The following is a 20,782-nucleotide window of genomic DNA, read 5'->3' on the forward strand; positions in this document are numbered from 1 at the left end:
CTGTTTGGGCTTCTAAAGGTCAATTTGCAGTCTACAAATGATTTAGAATTATGTTCCAGCCCCCTGACTAGTTAAGTGGATTTAACAAGTGACATCAAAAAGGCATTGTAGCTTTCACCTGGACTCACCTGGTCAGTCTGTGTCATGGAAAGAGCAGGTGTCCTTAATGTTTTGTATGCTCAGTGTATAAACCTCAACTGTAACAGAGAATTCAAGCTGTATGTAACCTTCTAATAGAGGGGGGGGAAGAGCTTGGCAGAGCAGTTCCCTGTTTCTGTCACCCCGCCTCTCCCCTGTATATCTATGCTCTTTATCTGTGCTCTTCAGGACACTTATCCTATTAAAAATCAATCTGACCTGAGAAACGGACTACTCTCATATTATTGGCTAAATGATGTATGCGTCATTCGCCCATCATGCATACAGCTGAGTGGACAATTATTGACCATTCCTAGAGATCCAATTTTCATTTGAGGAGAAAATGGAAAGCTACCAACTTATTTTGAAATATTATATTGTGGAGTTTCAGCTTGGAGCTGAAGTCTGTAAGGAAGGATGAGTTATATGGACACTTTTTATTTAGAATGCATTCTCTTTTGTAATCATGACCTGGGGAAGAGATGCAACGGTGAGGGGTTTAAAAAGCCAATTGGAAGCTGACTAGCGGGCTATGGCAGCATAAGAGACAAGTCAATTTGACACAACCCCTCTTTCTGTATCTCAGTAGACACAGGAATGGGGAATGATGACACGTTCGACGACAGGGGCTGCCACTGTGATGTCACCATGGAGGACATAACAGCTGCACAGAAGGCTGTCATCAGAGCCGTCAGGTGAGTGCTTATCATAGACTGTTCTCTCTGCTACCACGGCAAGTCTGCAAACAACAGAACGCTGAACAGCTTCTACCCCCAAGCCATAACACTGCTAAATAGTTCATTAAACAGTTCATCAAATAGCTACCCAGTCTATCTGCATTGACCCTTGTTGCACTAACTTCTTTGACTCACCGCATACGCTGCTGTTACTGTTTATTATCTGTCCCTTTATTCCTAGTTATATGTACATATCTACCTCAATTACCTCGTACCCCTGCACATCCACTCTGTACTGGTACTCCTTGTATATAGCAGTGGAGGCTGATAAGTGGAGGAAGGCTTCTAATAATGGGTGCAACGGAGTGAATGTAATAGCATTTTACTTTTCTATTACTTCTCTATTTTCTTTCTCTCTGCATTGTTGGGAAGGGCCCTTAAGTAAGAATTTCATTGTTAGTCCACACCTGTTGTTTATGAAGCATGTGATGAATAGAATCTGATTTATCTATATCTCTATAGAAATCTCTATGTAGACTTGTGTTTTCTTACACAATCCTTTATAAAACGTTCTTTCTATTTTGTTCAGGACATGGCTGTTGTAAACAGTGTACATAACGAATGCATACACTACAACAATCGTAAACATAGACATATATTGTAAGAATATACTGTATATCTGAGCCTTCCAGGTTCTTAGATCCAGATCCAGAGCATGGACCTCCTCTATGTTGTTCTAGCCCGTTCTAGATCGTTCACATACTCTCACAGGGCAAGACCTGTGGATACTACAGTACTGTGGTTATCTGCCTGACCAGGCAGGTGTTTTCGCTGTCAGTCTCTGTCAGTCCACAGCCTACTGCTGTGAGGCTCTGTGGTGCTTCAGGGGATTCTGTTTACCCAGTGAGAGGTCAGGGAGTACAGTTTTGGGGGATGTGTTTTGTGTTACAGCTGTCCAGTTACTCACTCTCGCACCAGCAACGTGTCTCTGTTTACTAATGTGGCCACCCTAATGGTACTGTCTCTCCCTCTCCTCCCCCCTCTCCCTCACTCACCACCTCTCACTCTCTTTTTTACTACCTCTTCTCTCTCTCTCTCTCTTTCTCTCTCCCTCCCACTCTCCATTTTCCTTTACCTCCCCCTCTCCCTCACCTCTCTCTGACGGTGTCTGAAGATGTGCTATTTTGATTGGCTGCCAACACCCCAATTCCTAACACCAGGTTGTTGCTCTAGAGGACCCCCTCTCCCCTGGCCCAGTCTGCCCGCTCAGCAGGCCCCCTCAATGGGCAACGGGAGTGGAGACATGCCCCTGGCTTTCCCAGGGTGTCGGGTTGACACCCTCTCAGTCAGAACTATTATTGCAGCAGCTCATATGTCCTTATGGTTTCCATTTATACAGTGAGGATCATGAGCAACTGGAGCCATTCTGAAGCCATCAGAGGGTCAGAATGAACCAACTGTAGATCCACTTACCTGCATCAATATTATTTACCCAGCAGTAGTTGTACTTGTACAGTACATTAAGGTTGAGGGATAATATCATTCTAGTGTGGTTTGGTTTCAAAATAGCTCAGGCAGGTTTTGATGACATGAGCTAAGGTTTCATAATGTTCTTGTGAAAGTATTTGAGTAATATTTTCTTAACTGATGCTCTGAAAATAAAAGGTAAAGGCCAGGGGTTGGAACCAAAGTTATTTTCCAGTCGTTCTGAAGTAGTTCTGAACAGAACCATCCGTCCCACTGTTCTGACCAGCCAAATAATATTCTGAACCGGCTCAAACCCCCCAAAAATACCTGTTTATCATTCCTTTCTGTTCCTTTTTAAACCTCTGAAATCATCTGTTTTTTTTAAAACATTTAGCTCAACATTAAATTACCTAATGAATTATGCAGTGCAGATATGGCAGCTTGCTATGGAGCAGGCAAGCTGTAGCTCAGTGAGTTGTTTTGTATTCGTGATGGAAAGACAAGTGTAGAGCACGAGATGCAGGTTGGGAGAGAGTGAATGAGGAGGCTTGGCTTGAAGCGCTGGGCATTTTGTGATGACATGCATTATCTGAATTAGGCCCACAGAATTATACCTACGCAGGAGCAGCTTCTATGGAGGAACTTTGAATGTCTTTGAACTTCAGAGTTGGATTAACGTTGGACCAGAGAAGCTAGCTAGCTAACAAGCTTGTGTGTGCGGAGTGGCACACAAATTAAACACACATTTTACCTTTATGTAGTTAATAATCCAATGTGAAATGTGATAACTATAGTATCCCTAACTAAATGTAAATATTTTCCGGTTTTCGGTTTTGTTCACCGAACCAGTTCCAACACCTGGTGAATAAGTTTTTAAACAAATTAGAATGCAAATGAAAAGGAGAAGAACCATCGAAACGAAAGGAGGAGGGGGTGAACAATGGGAAGTTTTTAAATAATACTAATAGTATATAATGTAAATGTGATGGAATTTACAATGTATGATATTAATCTAGTTTAAAAATAATAAAGATTATTTATTTATTATTAGCCTAATCATTTGTTTTAAAGCAACAACAGGTGTGACTGCTTCACATGATGTATTGTTGTCTCTACCTTCTTGCCCTTTGTGCTGTTGTCTGTGCCCAATAATGTTTGTACCGTGTTTTGTGTTGCTACCATGCTGTGTTGTCATGTGTTGCTGCCATGCTATGTTGCTGTCTTAGGTCTCTCTTTATGTAGTGTTGCGGTGTCTCTCTTGACTTGATGTGTGTTTTGTCCTATATTTTTATATAATTTTTAATCCCACCCCCTGGTCCCGCAGGAGGCCTTTTGCCTTTTAGTAGGCCATTATTGTAAATAAGAATTTGTTCTTAACTGACTTGCCTAGTTAAATAAGGATTACTTCTTTTTTTTAAAGTTACAATCAGTTATTTTCATCACTTCTTGTTTTTGTATCTCAAAAATGATCAAATAAACTGAGAAATATGTTTTTTAAAGCTGATCTTGTTTTTTAAAAAAAGTTTAAATACATAAATAAAGGCTACAATAGCTGTCAGCTTCTTGCCAACATACAGGGTTGTGCATAGTTAAGCTGTTGTTACCCTCTAGTGGCTGACTAAGAGATGACAGGTAGAACATTGACGGATCTCTGTGTGATTCCCCCTACTTTTCCACTCAGGATCATGAAGTTTCATGTAGCAAAGAAGAAGTTTAAGGAGACTCTGCGTCCATACGATGTGAAGGATGTGATAGAGCAGTACTCTGCAGGACACCTGGATATGCTCTGCAGAATCAAGAGTCTACAAACTAGGTGAGATGCACAGATACACACTCTTAGAAAAAAAGGAGCTATCTGGAACCTAAAAGGGTTCTTCAGCTGTGCCCATAGGAGAACCCTTTGAAGAACCCTTTTTGGGTTCCAGGTAGCATCCTTTGGGTTTCATTTAGGAACCTTTCCACAGAGGGTTCTACGTGGAAACAAAAAATGTTCTCCCGGGAACCAAAAATGGTTCTCCTATGGGGACAGCCGAGGAACCCTTTTGGAACCCTTTTTTTCTAAGAGTGCACACAATACACACACAAGCAGACACACAGACACTGAAACACACACACTCACACACCTTGCTATATACGTATGTTTACCTTCTCCACTTCATTAACGTGTGTGTTTGCGTGTGACTCACACACCCTCTCCCTCCCAGGCTGAGCCCCCCCGCACTTATATTACAGCCAGGCCAGGAGAAAGTGCATGCCAGGGATGAAGTCTGACCCAGGGTTAGACAACCCCCCCCCCCCCCCCCCCCCCCCAATTGTAGACATCTCATGCATCTCTATGTGTGACTGTAGACTCTTGCATTGCGTTATTGTCTGAGACTAACCAACCATATCATTTCAGGAGTTTGGATTGTTGACTTCGGTTACATCAGTGATATAATCCTGTTAGATATGGCATTACATTGTGTACTTTTACTGATTAATAGAGTGGAATCTACTAGTGGATTCTAGTAGTTAGTCTGTTTTGGAGAATGTATTGTAGCGGGTACGTGGTGCCTGTAGTTGTCCTTTTTTGCTACGCTTCAAGACTCTGAATGTGTGTGCGTGTGCGTGTGTGTGTTGTATTTGACCCCATGTCTCTCTCATACAGACTGGACACTGGAGTGGGCCACACCCTGAGCAGCAAACCCAGGAACATGTCCTCCCCCTCCCTGCACTTATATTACAGCCAGGCCAGGAGGAAGTCCGCCCCAGGGATGAAGTCCCCAGGGTTAGACAACCCCCCCCCCCCCCCCCCCCCCCACACCAACCCCTAATAACATAAACCCCCTAGCCACTACCCCCAACTCCAACCTGTCCCCGGTCCCTCACACAGAAGACAGAGTTTGAAAGGAGATGGTGCTATGTCCATGTGTTCATCAGGGAGCACAAAGCCTGTGTTTCTAGATCCACAGAGACAGGATAGGTTTAAATGTGAAATGGTGATGGCTCAACCTGCAGGCTTCCAATGGGACTAGAAGAGTTTCTATCATATTGCTTACACTATCCAGTTACTTTTAGATCTTTTGATTTCGATCACCATAGTTCTGTATATTGACTAGAAAGGAGACACTGCTTTCACTGAAGCAACCCAGTTGTAGGAGCTTTGGACTCCCTGATGACACATGCTTTCTAACCAATGGACGCATTCAACTAGTAGATGTTACGTGTGTAGCCTCTCGCCAAGCGTGTGGTAGAAGAAAAGCTGTTATGAATGTGTGGTCTGTTTCAAATATTTTGCATGTTGCTGTGCTTCGGGGACATAGATTGACAGCTGCTGCTGTATCTTTACTAACAGACTTTTCCTCCTTCAAAGGATTGGCTAATGACTAAGGATTTTGTCAACCAGAGGAGGCTGGTTGGATGAGCTATAGGAGGGCGGGCTCATTGTAATGGCTGGAATGGAATAGTATCAAACACATCAAACATATGGAAACTACATGTTCAACTCTGTTCCATGAATTCCATTCCAGCCATTGCAATGAGCCTATCCTCCTGTAGCTCCTCCCACCAGTCTCCTCTGCTCTCAACATGGATATTTTGTGAACAAAGAGAATGGCTGTAGTTACTAGTTGGTGCAGATTGTTGTTTTTTTATCATGCACTGTAGATTGCATTGTAGTTGATTTAAACTGTAGTTTAGAAACACTGTGTGATTGTGTTTTAACTATAGCCTGCCCTCACAAAAAAACACATGTCAAATTTGCAGTTTTTACATGTGAATGTGTGTTTAATTTCACATGTGAAACTGCAGAATAGATTTTGACATGTGATCGTTTTTGCACAACTTGAAATTCCACATGTGATAGTGAAAATCTAATTTTCAGTTTCACGTGTAAGAAAACTCCACATGTGAAAATCTAATTTTCAGTTTCACGTGTAAGAAAACTCCACATGTGAAAATCTAATTTTCAGTTTCACATGTAAGAAAACTCCACATGTGAAAATCTAATTTTCAGTTTCACGTGTAAGAAAACTCCACATGTGAAAATCTAATTTTCAGTTTCACGTGTAAGAAAACTCCACATGTGAAAATCTAATTTTCAGTTTCACGTGTAAGAAAACTCCACATGTGAAAATCTAATTTTCAGTTTCACGTGTAAGAAAACTCCACATGTGAAAATCTAATTTTCAGTTTCACGTGTAAGAAAACTCCACATGTGAAAATCTAATTTTCAGTTTCACGTGTAAGAAAACTCCACATGTGAAAATCTAATTTTCAGTTTCACATGTAAGAAAACTCCACATGTGAAAATCTCACTTTCAGTTTCACATGTAAGAAAACTCCACATGTGAAAATCTAATTATCAGTTTCACGTGTAAGAAAACTCCACATGTGAAAATCTAATTTTCAGTTTCACGTGTAAGAAAACTCCACATGTGAAAATCTAATTTTCAGTTTCACGAGTAAGAAAACTCCACATGTGAAAATCTAATTATCAGTTTCACGTGTAAGAAAACTCCACATGTGAAAATCTAATTTTCAGTTTCACGTGTAAGAAAACTCCACATGTGAAAATCTAATTTTCAGTTTCACGTGTAAGAAAACTCCACATGTGAAAATCTCACTTTCCCATGTGAAATAATGTTATTCTCCTGATTTGAATTTTTTTTGTTAACATGTTGCAGTAGCAATGTTTCCACCGGTGGAATTAGGGTGACCACATTTAAAAAGCCCAAATGTGGGACAAGGGCATGGTTATGCGGGACATTTGCGGAACAGTGGACAGGATATTTTTTTGCTAATGGTTAATGGATCACTTTCAAATGGCGACATAGTTTTTTTGTATGAAGGTCACTCACTGCCTGTTAAAGGGGCAATCCTTAGTTGCTACATCCATTTTTGGATATATAAATTAATTAAATGTACCCATTGATTTTTGTTTTATATAACTTGTAAATAAATGCCTCATGTTGTAGCCCACCAGAACCCAAAATATAAGCTTGTTTTACTCCAATGTTTGTAAACAAAGTACAATTTTAATTTGTTTAATGTTTTTATTTTTTTAAACACCATATAGCCTAAAAACACATTTAAAACTATAATATTGATATCATGGATGGTCAATATCAAGCAAAACTGGGAGTTTTGGAAATATTTTTCATATACTGAGGAACTATCATTAGCAAAAACCACTTCATTGACTTTCTGTGTGAGGTGAAGAAAAAATGACTAAGCTTAGCTTATTAGTGGTGGACGTGATGAGTTATGACAATCAGAAATCAAACATTGCCAATCGGGCACTTTCCTACTTTTGCATGCAGCAGGCCAAGTCGGCCTACTTCTTTGTGCTCAGGTGCACGTGCTCGCTCAACATTATCAGGAAACAGAAAACCAGACACGTGCTCATTGCTCACATGGAGCACTCCAAACAAAATACAAAATATATATATATATTTTTTACAAAACTAGTAGTGGTTATGAAATAAAACAAAACGTGAATGACTGTAGCATAAGTAAAACATGCATTATCAGAAATTCATATAACCAAATGATGGGGGTTTAACTATACATTTTCTAGGCCTACTGGTGACACAAGTTATTGGGAATTGATCAAACAAATAAACAATCAAAGGAAAAACAATTCACACAATGAAACAATGAATGCGCCAGAATTTGCGGGAGACAGCTGAGCGCATTCCGGATAGAGATGCGCCATATCTTTGCCACACACCACTCCCCTTCTTCATGCAACATTTTCAATTACACTCAAGACACATTATCTTCTCACATATTTTATATGCGTATCACTGACAGCCACAATTAAATCAGCTAGACCTATTTCCACGCGCGTTAACCAAATCGCGGGCTTCCCAAATAGGCATAGGCCTAAACGATTGTGATTTGAAACAATACAAAGCTATTTAAAAAAATTAAATAAGCTAATGATCCTCTGTGGCTAAGTCATGCTCCCTGGTGAATCCTTTTTTATAATTTTATTTAGACAGGAGTAATTATAGCCTTTATTGGCGAAATATCCATTTATTTTAGGGGACTCCAGCATCCTAACAACTTTCCTTTCCAATTCGCAAGAGGCTGAACCCAGAGATCCGTATATAATGACGAGATGCACATGTCTCCACCCTAACAATGGAAGTTTTTGTACCAAAGGCGGAAGGCAGGCGAAAACCTTAGGTCTGTATATTATGCCCATAGAAACACATTGGGCTTATTCTGGACACATTTTGGCGAGAGTGATCCCTCTCGCTTCGCCTCTTCCTCTCTGCTAAATCTATGTCACCGGAGAAAGCACGCGAGCTAGCGAAACAGTGCCCCTCTATATATAGCCCATGTACAATATTTGATTATGTCTGGCCAGAAATAGTATGACATGCCATACTCATTTGGTCCAGACAGCATCAGATACTTGGTCTAAAAATACTGAGACAGAGGGGAGCTGCTTCGCTGGCTCTGAATCTTTAAATTAGATTGTCTTTCTGTCGCGGTGCGCCTCTGTCAAATAACATTTGATTTGGATGGGCTAGGAGGTGCGGCCCTGAATGGGCGACCAGATGTAGCTGGAAGTGGGAACATTTACGTGTGAAAGAAATGCCACATGTGGGGAATTATTTTTGTCAAGAAAGGAAAAAGTACATGTGAAACTTCACACGTAAAACCACCTGTCTGACACATGTGAAAATATAATGTACCAACTGGCTATCAAAGTCCACTATTTGTGTTTAATTCAACGAAATGTGTGTATCATAGGGTGGATCAGATACTGGGTAAGGGCCAGATCCCCATGGACAAAAAGATCAGGGACAAGCTTCACCCTGATGGGGACACACTGGAGGACATGAGTATGCTGGGACGTGTGTGTAAAGTGGAGAGACAGGTGAGCGTTTGAGCAAATTATACTGAACAAAAATATAAACGCAACATGTAAAGTGTTGGTCCTATGTTTCATGAGCTGAAAAAAAATATCCCAGAAATGTTGTGAGCATTTCTCTTTTGCAAAGATAATCCATGAACCTGACAGGTGTGGCATATCAAGAAGCTGATAAAACAGCACGATCATTATTCACAGGTGCACCATGTGCTTGGGACAATAATAGGCCACTCTAAAATGTGCAGTTTTGTCACACGGCACAATGCCAAATGCTGACAGCAGGAATGTCCAAAAGAGCTGTTTCCAGAGAATTCCATTTCACCACCATAAGCCGTCTCCAACGTTTTGTTTGAGAATTTGTCAGTATGACCAATTGACATCACAACCGCAGACCACATGTAACCACCCCAGCTCAGGACCTCCACATCCAGCTTCTTCACCTGTGGGATCCTCTGAGACCAGCCACCCAGACAGCTGATGAAACTGCGGGTTTACACAACAGAATAATTTTTGCACAAACTGTCAGAAATCGTCTCAGGGAAGCTCATCTGCATGATCGTGGTCCTAATCAGGGTCTTGACCTGACTGCAGTTCGTAACTGACTTCAGTGGACAAATGCTCACTTTCAATGAGTTTGGACATCGACAAAAGTTTGGACACACCTACTCATTCAAGGGTTTTTCGTATTTTTACTATTTTCTACATTGTAGAATAATAGTGAAGACATCAGAACTATGAAATAGCACATATGGAATCATGTAGTAGCCAAAAAAGTGTTAAACAAATCCAAATATATTTTAGATTCTTCAAAGTAGCCACCCTTTGCCTTGATGACAGCTTTGCATACTCTTGGCATTCTCTCAACCAGCTTCACCTGGAATGCTTTTCCATCAGTATTGAAGGAGTTCCCACATATGCTGAGAACTTTTTGGCTGCTTTTCCTTCACTCTCATCCCAAACCATCTCAATTGGGTTGAGGTTGGGTGATTGTGGAGGCCAGTTCATCTGATACAGCACTCCATCACTCTCCTTCTTGGTCAAATAGCCCTTACACAGCCTGGAGGTGTGTTGGGTCATTGTCCTGTTGAAAAACAAATGATAGTCCCACTAAGAGCAAACCAGATGGGATCGCTGCAGAATGCTGTGGTAGTCATGCTGGTTAAGTGTGCCTTGAATTCAAAATAAATCACAGACAGTGTAACCAGCGAAGCAACCCACACCATCACACCACCACCTCCATGCTTCATGGTGAGAACCACACATGCGGAGATCATCCGTTCACCTACTCTGCATCTCACAAAGACACGGTCTGGCCCAAAAATCTCCAATTTGGACTCATCAGACCAAAGACAGATTTCCACCGGTCTAATGTCCATTGCTCGTGTTTCTTGGCCCAAGTAAGTCTCTTTATCTTATTGGTGTCCTTTAGCAGTTGTTTCTTTGCAGAAATTTGAGCATGAAGGCCTGATTCACGCAGTCACCTCTGAACAGTTGATGTTGATGTCTGTTACTTGAACTCTGTGAAACATTTCTTTGATCTTAAATTTCTGAGGCTGGTAACTGAACTTATCCTCTGCAGCAGAGGTAACTCTGGTTCTTCCTTTCCTGAGTCGGTCCTCATGAGAGCCAGTTTCATCATAGCACTTGATGGTTCTTGCGACTGCACTTGAAGAAACTTTCAAAGTTATTGAAATGTTCTGGACTGACTGACCTTCAAAGTAAAGTAATGATGGACTGTCGTTTCTCTTTGCTTATTTTAGTTGATAACATGACTTGGTATTTTACCAAATAGGGCTATCTTCTGAATACCACCCCTACCTTGTCACAACACAACTGATTGGCTCAAACGCATTAAGAAGGAAAGAAATTCTACAAATGAACTTTTAACATGGCACACCTGTTAATTTAAATGCATTCCAGGTGAGTACCTCATGAAGCTGGTTGAGAGAATGCCAAGTGTTTGCAAAGCTGTCATCAAGGCAAAGGGTGGCTACTTTGAAGAATCTCACATATAAAGTATATTTTGATTTGTTTTTTGGTTAGTACATGAATCCATATGTGTTATTTCATAGTTTTGATGTCTTCACTATTATTCTACAATGTAGAAGATAGTAAAAAATAAAGAAAAACCCTGGAATGAGTAGGTGTGTCAACTTTTGACTGGTACTGTATATACCTGTATATATGATGGGATGCATAGACATTATAGACAGTATGTGGATAGAATATGTAGTATATCTGTATAATATGTATATAGAATAGTATACATACAGCAATAGTTGAATAGAATGGCATTGACTAGGCTACAGTATATACTGTACATATGGCAGACACAGTGAACCCTTGTTGCTTTTAACTGTCACCCCCCGTCCCCCAGGTGACGTCCATAGAGTCAAAGCTGGACTCTCTGCTAGATGTGTACAGGCAGGGCTCGTCTGCCCTCACCCTCTCCTCCCTGCCCCTTTTCGAGCTGGAGCACCAGACATCCGACTACCAGAGCTCCATCCTCAGCAAGGACCTGCCCTCTGGCTCCCACCTGGGAGGGGAGTGTGTAAGAGGGCATCCAGGTGAGGGGGGTGGGGGTATGTCCCGGTCAACAACAGGTGACCATCTCTCCAGGGGCCTCCAGCTCATACTGGCCCCCAGCGAGCTCACCCTCAACACCTGCCCTCCCCCATACCCTGCCTCCACCGCATCCCCCACACCCATGCCCTTCCTGCTCCCTGATAGCCCCTACCCGCTCCTCACCACCCCCAGTAGTTTCCCCAGGCGAGCGCATTTCCCTAACCTCCTGCCCCCTCCACCATCTGCTGGTGCCGCCACCCTCCATCTGCCCACCACTGGCCCCCAGCACAGACGCCCCCTCTGCCCCACCCCAGCTGCTCCTCGAAGGGGTAGGCTGGAGGAGAGCTCAGGCCCCTCTGTGATGGTGGGCTCCAGGGTGGACGATGGAGAGGAGGACAGAGAGGGGGAACATGCCCAGAGCAGGGTGCAGCTGAGGGGGAAGCCCCACTTGAGGGAAGAGGGCCCCTGGAGGAGGCACTTGAGCCTGGAGGTGGACCCCTTGCTGCTGCTCTCCTCTGGATGTGAGGGGGTACCCTCTGAGCAGGGACAGGGGCTGGGGAAGTCCTGGTCAGCACACAACCTTACTCAGCCATCTGCAGACAACCCCCCCAACCTGTCCTCCCCCCTCGGCAACAGTAGCAGTTCCAGAGATGGCTCCCAAGGCAACCTCGACGTTAGCAACTGGCGTGAAACAGACCTTTTCATCACTGTCTGTGACCTGGAGCCACAGGTGGACCAGTTTGATTTCCTGTCCCAGGAGAGTGGCTTCCTGTCCCATCCCACAGCAGACGGTACTGGCTGCTTGGACCTCTTGCTGACTGAAGATGGGGGGTCCTCAAGCAGTTTGACCGGACCCCACATCCCCACAATGGACAGTGCAGAGTCCCTCAACCAGCCTCCCCATGTACGACTAAAATAACTATTCCATAGGAGTGAATAAAATAACTCCTTCCCCCCAACACACACATTACTAATACGACCATCCAGCATAGAGGATTCACTGGACAAAAAAAAAAAAAAAAATGATTTGAAAATGTTGATTTTAACTCTGTTTTTAAGATGTTTGAGGTGTCAACAAAAGATGTCCTCTCATGCATATCATTGCATGGACTATTTCCTAAAACAGCAACAAGCTGAGAAACTAACAGGGGAAGGGGAGATGGGGGAGGAAGATTGAACAAAAGAGAGTTTGGTCAGATAGTGGTACTGTTTGCTCTCTCGACTATGCATGACCACCGCATGTCTAAACTGCACTTTAGGGTCGAGAGCATTCAAGCCCCCGAGCCCCTTCGATAGCCTTGGAACCACAGTTATGAGGGCTGAGTCCAACCTCATAAGCCCACAGCTCACCTGTTTTTACCTGCATGTACCATTCATGTATCTTCCAAACCCTTGAGAGGCAATTTGGAGCAGTCAGCTATTATTACCCAAGTATTCCTAACAAGCTCACCATTTAATAATAGATAATACAATAATTAATTTGATATTAACATAAGAAGATAAACCTATTGAAGTACATTTGTCAATTATTTTCCTAATAAATTGTACAATCTTGTGAGGCCATTTGATTTTGAACAAATCCAATTTGCTGATTGCGTGCTCCAGTAGGATTCATTGTTTTGGACTTTTAAAGGCATTTAGTGAAAGACAAACAGCAGCCAAATAAGATCAGTTATGACTGTGATACAGTAGATAGTGAAACAAGGCTGGGGTACACTGCAGTTGTCGGTCACAATAAACACTGCAGAATGCAGGGTTTCTTGTCTTACAGCTCATGTGTACCACTGCCTTGTGGTACACAGGCAGCAGCACTGTTTGACTGCCACTCAGCCTGAACACAGATGCCTGCTCTTGAATGAGAATATGCACAAAACTGTGTCAGCCATTGTGATTTCCTCTATTTTGCACCTTTTTGTTCTTGAAGAAGAGACAGACACAACAGTCTTAAATGTCTTCTGTGGCGTTAACGATGACAGCTTACATTCAACACATTTGTTTTTATGGTGCATAAGTGCACTTGGCTTAGCTGATTAACAATTACACTGTAGAATGCAATATGTACAGATGAATGCCAAAATACAGAAAACACTTGAGTAAATGAGGGATTCAAAGTACATTGAAAGCAGGCTATTTCACACAGGTTTGGTTCCTGAGTTAATTAACATCCCATCATGCATAGGGTCATGTATAAAAATGTCCAGTTGCCCATTATTTTGGCTACCATGGCTAGAAGATCTCAGTGACTTTGAAAGAGGGGTCTCAAAGTAGCAGAAGGGGTTTATTACAGGGTGTGTGTGTTTGTGCGCACATAAAAAAATACTGTAGTATACTCTGGTATAAATACTATAGTATTCACTGTAGTGTTTTTGCAGACTTTACTGTAGTATTTACTGTTAACTATAGCGTAGAAACTGTAGTAAAGGGAAAACTTTAGTGTATACTATAGTAATTAATGTAGTGTTTTTTGCGGATTGTAATATACTGTAGTGTTTTTGCTGACATTACTGTAGTATTTACTATAGTGTTATTGCATTATAATCTTTGACAAGAAACCTTCTGGAGAACTAATAAAAGAGCACATTTAGCATAACCTGTAGGTAGGTAGGACTGGGGTCTGAACGGATAGTTCAGAGCTTCTGCTCTTTTCCATAACCTGTAAGGAACACAATATATGGTCTATACTTGGCATGTAGGTTTCTCATTTATGGGTGGCACAAATTGCGATATTGAGTAGGGGAATGGTCAGGGTATATACAAATGAAATACTGTAGTATTTACTATAGTTTACTGTAGCATTTGTGTAGTATTTACTACATTTTTTTGTTGGGATAATACTGTAGTATTTACTATAGTATTCTACAGTATACTACAACATTCTATAGTAAGTACTACACATGATCGAGGGATACTACATTGTGTAATATAATATTCTACATTTTACTATATCATTATTTTCTATAGTAAGTACTGTAGTATTCTATAGTAAACTGTAGTATATTTTCATGTGTGTGTGTGTCTCTCTCAATCAACAGATCTCAACCCAATTAACCCTTATGGGAGATTCTGAAACGCGACGCCTGAGACAGCGTTTTCCACCACCATCAACAAAACACCAAATTATAGAGTTCCAGACATTAGAATCTATTCCAAGGCACATTGAAGCTGTTCTGGTGGCTCGTGGTGGCCCAATGCCCTATCAAGACACTTTATGTTGGTGTTTCCTTTATTTTGGCAGTTACCTGTATATCATTTATGTTAATACAGTATGTGACCTGCAAAATCTACATAACTGTGTGTTAAAATGGGATATTATATAACTATGGCTGCAGTGTTTGAGCGGAGTTGGTACGATAAATGCGCAACTGAAAGCACAATCGTTTGGAGACGTTGGAACCTGCATATGTGGTTTTATGCTCTGTAATGAAATGTTTTCCAGATACATAATCATGTGACAGACAGGAGGCACTTGTAGAGGTCAGCTCCATTGGAAGAAGGCTGAGTATCAAATCCACTTAGTTAACTATAGAGTATGGAGTCTTCCATTGAAGAAATGTCATGCTTGGTCTGTAGACTGAAGTTATATCAAATTTACTGGTTAATTAATGGTTAATTTCCCTTAGTTTATTCTGTAAATGCTTAACAGTGCCTTTCTTGCATTTTAATATGATTATTGTTATTTTTTCTCCACTGGGCTGCATATGTAGCTACAGTGCCTAGCTACGTAGAATAACTCATACAGGTGTAAGCTCAGTTTCTGAAACTTGGATAACACACTTTTAATGGCTGCAAATCTACTACAGTACATGTTCTATATCACTTGTATTGTCATTTATTATCCAAAATAGGCCTAAAAGGGCAATTCAACCACTTTTCAACCTTATTTTCATTATCTCCAGCACAATTACAGTGTCTTCATTTATGAAAACGGCGCATTTCTAGAAAAAATACATAAAGTAAAAAAGTATGCGAACATCATAAATAAACATTTATTTAACAGTGATTCCCTAACACTATGAGACTCGCGGTGATGTGGGGAGCAAGAAAATACCCTCCCTCTGGCTAGAAACCCATTGCAGGTTTTGAAAATCACAGTTTTGTTTACTTTTAATCCTACCCTGTTTTAAGGACTTTTCTTATTATCTTTTTAACCACAGATCATAGAAACGGCCTGTTTTCACATACACTGAGGGTGTTTCTCAATATGCATATTTGCTCCACGCTCTCATGCTCTGAGTGCATTCTCCAATGCTTTCTCTTGAGTATGTTCTTGTGAGGACGAGCGTGTGGAGAATGCATAAAACATTACGTTTGAGAAGCACTCACACTTCCCCCTACTGTATTACCTCACGCTTCACTTCCCCATTCCCTGAGCCTTCATCCAGCCAGGACAATGAATCAAGAATAGACTAAACAAAAAATGACCTAAAATTAATATTATGCAAGATATATTTTAATTTTTCATGGGTAGCTAGCTAACTATTCTTCATGGCTATCTGAAAGTAGTAGCCAGCCAGATAGCCCTATTGACTTATTAATTTTAGTGTGGGTTTTAGTGGGTTAACTGCCTGTTCAGGGGCAGAACGACAGATTTGTACCTTGTCAGCTCGGGGATTTGAACTTGCAATCTTCTGGTTACTAGCCCAACGCTCTAACCACTAGGCCACCCTGCCGCTTGTTATCTACGGTACGTAGGCAGGTAAACATTAACACAGCATGTATTTATTAACGTATCAAGATAAAATATTGTAGTCAGGCAACATATGAGATGTGAAGAGGCAACATTTCATTCCGAAGTCAGTGTATTTTCTCTCGCTTCAGCTTAAATAATGGCCGTCATTTTTTACGTGGCTGCGTCATATTTCTTTGCATACTTTCAATTCTTTCAATTGAAGCTTGCATTGATGCATGCTTCAAAATATGTACTATTATACAATGGGTGGGTCTAATCCTGGATGCTGATTGGTTAAAACCCCATTCCAGCCGGCGTCTATTCCACAAGTTACCACCGGCTAACTCTATGACTTTGAAATATCTATTTACTCTCACTGCGCAATCCACTGTCTCATCAACCCAGCCAGGCAATTTATAAACTTGATCTCTACTATAAAAAGCATCTAGACATTATCTCCCATTTCTTTTAGACTATCATTTGGTTTTCAACAGCAGAGATTTGTATAAACCGTGCAGTCTGTCTGCCCCGACATTTGCAACATTGTTTCAATATTGAAATTTATCTCCAGCTGTCCCGTAGTAATGAACATGTCGGGACCAGACAGACAGACAGATTTTCTTAGCCAGTCCAAATCATGAATCAGCTGGTATCATTTTTATGAATTTATACAAAGAAATGTCAACAGAAAACAGGACAAACTAAATGAAGTTGAAGAGCTGCTAGTTTGTAGTTTTTCTAGCTTCAGACTGAAGTGATTGTGTTAGCTGTATTGTTGGCTAGCTCCTATAATCAACAATATCCTAACGAGAGAGCACATTTTCTATGTCAGGCGAAATCGCGCATCATTAGCTCATTGTTATGGATGTATCTAAATAAATCTCACTAGAAAACAGTTTAAACAAATAACAGCAAATGCAGCAACTTTGCTGTTATTCTGGCCGTAGTTAGCCGTAGTTGGCTAGCTATCAAACAAGGGATAAGAACGTTGCCAGCCAGTACGGCAATGGAACATTTAGAACTAACTAAAGAGTTGCGTCCATGGATGCAGAACAAAAAGAATAACGACTGGGAACTCTGGCAACCGAACCAATAGATCGAACGACCAGCCGGCTTGTGTAGTAACCTTAGATTTGTGTCGGGACTATATCTCGTGGAAGAATGAAATAATATGAATTAATTTATCAAAATAATGTTTTTTATGACAATATGTCAATCATTATTTGAATATGTTGGTAACTCCTTGTATAAAAGTGATAATTCCCTTGAAGCAGGATAATTGTAAAGAATGATTTTTAAACCTTCAGACAATTGTGACATGGATTGTGTATGTGTGCCATTCAGAGGGTGAATCGGCAAGACAAAAGATTTAAGTGCCTTTGAATGGGGTATGGTAGTAAGTGCCAAGCGCACCAATTTGAGTGTGCCAAGAATTGCAATGTGGCAAGGTTTTTCACACTCAACAGTTTCCCATGTGTATCAAGAATGGTCCACCACCCAATAGACATCCAGCCAACTTGACACAACTGTGGGAAGCATTGGAGTCAACATAGGCCAGCATCCTTGGGGAACGCTTTCGACACGGTGTAGAGTCCATGCCCCTACCAATTGAGGCTGTTCTGAAGACAAAGGGGGGTGGAACTCAATATTAGGAAGGTGTTTCTAATGTTTTGTACACTCAGTGTATGTAGATACTGTTTAGGTGCTGGAGATAATGAATACGGCAGAATTGCCCTTGAAAATACATGGTGGATAATGTTAACATTCCTAATTCTTTCAAATTAATGTATTAAAGTGCACATAACAGAGGTTACAAGATCTCTGTGGAGGAGAAATACAAAATGAATTGTAATATTATACATCAATAAACTACAAACATGAAAGTATTTTTTGGTCTGGATGTCTTGAATGAAATACTGTATAACCACACCAAGTTGCACTATAAAAAGAGGCTTAGAGCTAGGATTGCAAAACTACTGGTAGTTGACTAAAGTTATTTCCGGTAATGTTAGTAATTAACAGGTAATCTATGGTAATTCTGGTAATTTACACTTGATTAACTTTAAAAAATGTATTCATATAAAGTATTAATTTGTTATATCTGTGTCCATATTGTCCATGGGTTTCTAGATGATAGACCATAAGGTTAATGAGGAATCAAATCAAATGCATTTTTATTTGTCACATGCGCCAAATACAGAAAGTGTAATACTTTACTGTGAAATGCTCATTTACCATCCCCTTCCCAACAATGCAGATAAAAAGTAAGACAATGAACAAATAGATAACTCTGCATCTCTTCCAACTATTTACTTTTTCACAGTTTGGCGTGACATTGACATTGACATAGTTAAATAAATAAAAGTGTGAACAAAACATAAAGGATATTTCATGTTGAAACTCTCATATTAAACACCAATGGTATTCACTAAGTTGATGAGTTGTATTTAGGATAATGTTTACAGTTTTGTCATTCTATTTTTGATTTTAAAATCATCTTATTTTAGTAGAAGAATCTCAATTACATTTCTTTGATTCCTCGCTTCTTCTCTCCTCGCCTCCTTCTCAAAACCCATTGGATTAGAAGGTCAAATGTGGGTGATGGAGGGTGATTCTCCTATATACACCAATCAATATACACGCTCATCTTTGATACTACCGCCTATGCCCTACTATGCTAAAATGTCTGTGTAAAAGGAAGCTCCTCTACGTCTGGTTCATGTTGCTTTCAAAAACCAAGTGGGAAGGTGGTAATTGCCAGTTGTGAAGTCATAAATACCAGTTGGATGCATTCATGAGCTATGAACTTGTTGAGAAACGCTGACTGGCTAAAAAACAAGCTGTGTCATCCATGAACTAAAAGTACAGCTATCATGCTTGTAAACAAACTAGGTAGGTGACGTCAAAGGTCAGCATGTGGAAGACGTCGGAGCTCAGGGATCATAAATAAGTTTTCCACTAGTAAATACGAGTTTGAGGGGGGTTCAAATACATTTTTCCCAATCATATGTGGTAAATAACACCTTCCTACTTTGTTATAAATGCAGCACGACTCCTAACTTGAAGTCCTCAAAGAGCTGCGTTCAGCACAAAAAAACTAGTGGAATGTTCAACGGAAACAGAATTGTACTGAACGACCAGTTGAAAAACAGGGAGGGGTTGGTTTGTGGGTTCAAAATACACTGCTGCCCTTTAAATACGTCACTCATTGCTTCAAGCCACACCCACCTGCCGATTGTTTTATTATTATTTTATTTAACTTAACACCTGCCGAACATGCTATTATTGAGGTAATTTCCTTAGTAGGTGAAGTCAGTATGTGTGAGAAGTTGGAGCTCAGGGATGATAGAAGAGTTTCCCCACTAGTAATTACGAGTTGGAGGGGTGTTCAGTGGATTAGTGATGGGCATTCAGGCTCTTTTCAGTGACCCGGGTCGTTCGGCTCAGCTCACCAAAAGGAGCCGGGTCTTTTGGCTCCCAAACGGCTCTATTTTTTCAAGTCAAACAGTTTGCGATAGTTTGACTATGATTGGTGTTAAAACAATTCTAATTAAATTATTAAAATCATACTCTACCTTTACCACAATGTATTTAAAAATGCATGGGTTTGTTATGAAAAAGAATGCTATTAACATTTGCATTTATAGTATCTTTTTAATGTATATAAAAAGTGCATATAAATCTAACCATTCAAAATGAATACAATCTGAACAGCATAATAGAATATTGCACCATATCAAAGAAAAAATAAATAACAATTTGCAAAACTGCAACAGCCCACAAATTTAAATAAATGTAAAAAATGGAGGATGCTATTACACATGTGCATTTGAAGTATAACTTTTGTAACGTATATAAACAAAGTGCATTTAAATGTAACAATTCAAAACAAATACAATCTGAACAACATAATAATATAATTTTGCACCATATCAAAGTAAAATAAATAACAATGTGCAAAACTGCAGCATTCCACTTAAAACATTAAACTGGTCTCTCTTTTCTCTCTCTTCTTTATTGCCATGTTATAACCAGCAGCACACATCAATGTTGACCATATTTTGCTTTTATGAGAAATTTGCATTCAGAAATGCAAGCTGCCTCACTTTAGAGGGGCTAATGCGGTTCCTTCTCTCAGTAATTATTTGTCCCGTTTTCGAGAAGACCCTCTCAGAGGAAACGGATGTGGCCACTATGCAGTCTCCCTGTCATGGTTTTAGTAAACTGTGGGTAGACAGAGGCCTTGTTCTTCCACCAGCTCAGATCTGCAGATCTTTCAGAACGAATGTGTGCGCTTGAGCATTTCGGCCTATATTATTTTATTACTTTTTTCGTTCTTTGAAGTAGTTAATTCTATTCATTTAAATATTTTGATTATTCATATCTTAATTTTATTTATTT

The 20,782-nt window shown here is 40.4% G+C and overlaps 1 protein-coding gene across 7 annotated transcripts in view; it reads left to right on the forward strand.

Moving 5' to 3' along the window:
• The window catches only part of kcnq5a (potassium voltage-gated channel, KQT-like subfamily, member 5a), a 121,490-nt gene extending 103,223 nt beyond the window's left edge, over window positions 1–18,267 (forward strand). For 3 of the 7 annotated variants that reach the window (XM_036984475.1, XM_036984480.1, XM_036984490.1), the window contains 5 exons: window positions 725–833; window positions 3,964–4,095; window positions 4,930–5,049; window positions 9,027–9,153; window positions 11,525–18,267. In XM_036984475.1, coding sequence (XP_036840370.1) covers window positions 725–833; window positions 3,964–4,095; window positions 4,930–5,049; window positions 9,027–9,153; window positions 11,525–12,631 — 1,595 coding nt within the window. In that variant the 3' untranslated portion in view covers window positions 12,632–18,267. The remainder of the gene's footprint in view (window positions 1–724; window positions 834–3,963; window positions 4,096–4,929; window positions 5,050–9,026; window positions 9,154–11,524) is intronic. The other 4 variants (XM_036984484.1, XM_036984487.1, XM_036984491.1 and 1 more) reach the window with 3 other exon arrangements.
• The last annotated feature ends 2,515 nt before the right edge of the window (window positions 18,268–20,782 follow it).

The sequence above is a fragment of the Oncorhynchus mykiss genome, chromosome 1 (genome assembly GCF_013265735.2).
Source record: "Oncorhynchus mykiss isolate Arlee chromosome 1, USDA_OmykA_1.1, whole genome shotgun sequence".
NCBI lineage: Eukaryota > Metazoa > Chordata > Actinopteri > Salmoniformes > Salmonidae > Oncorhynchus > Oncorhynchus mykiss.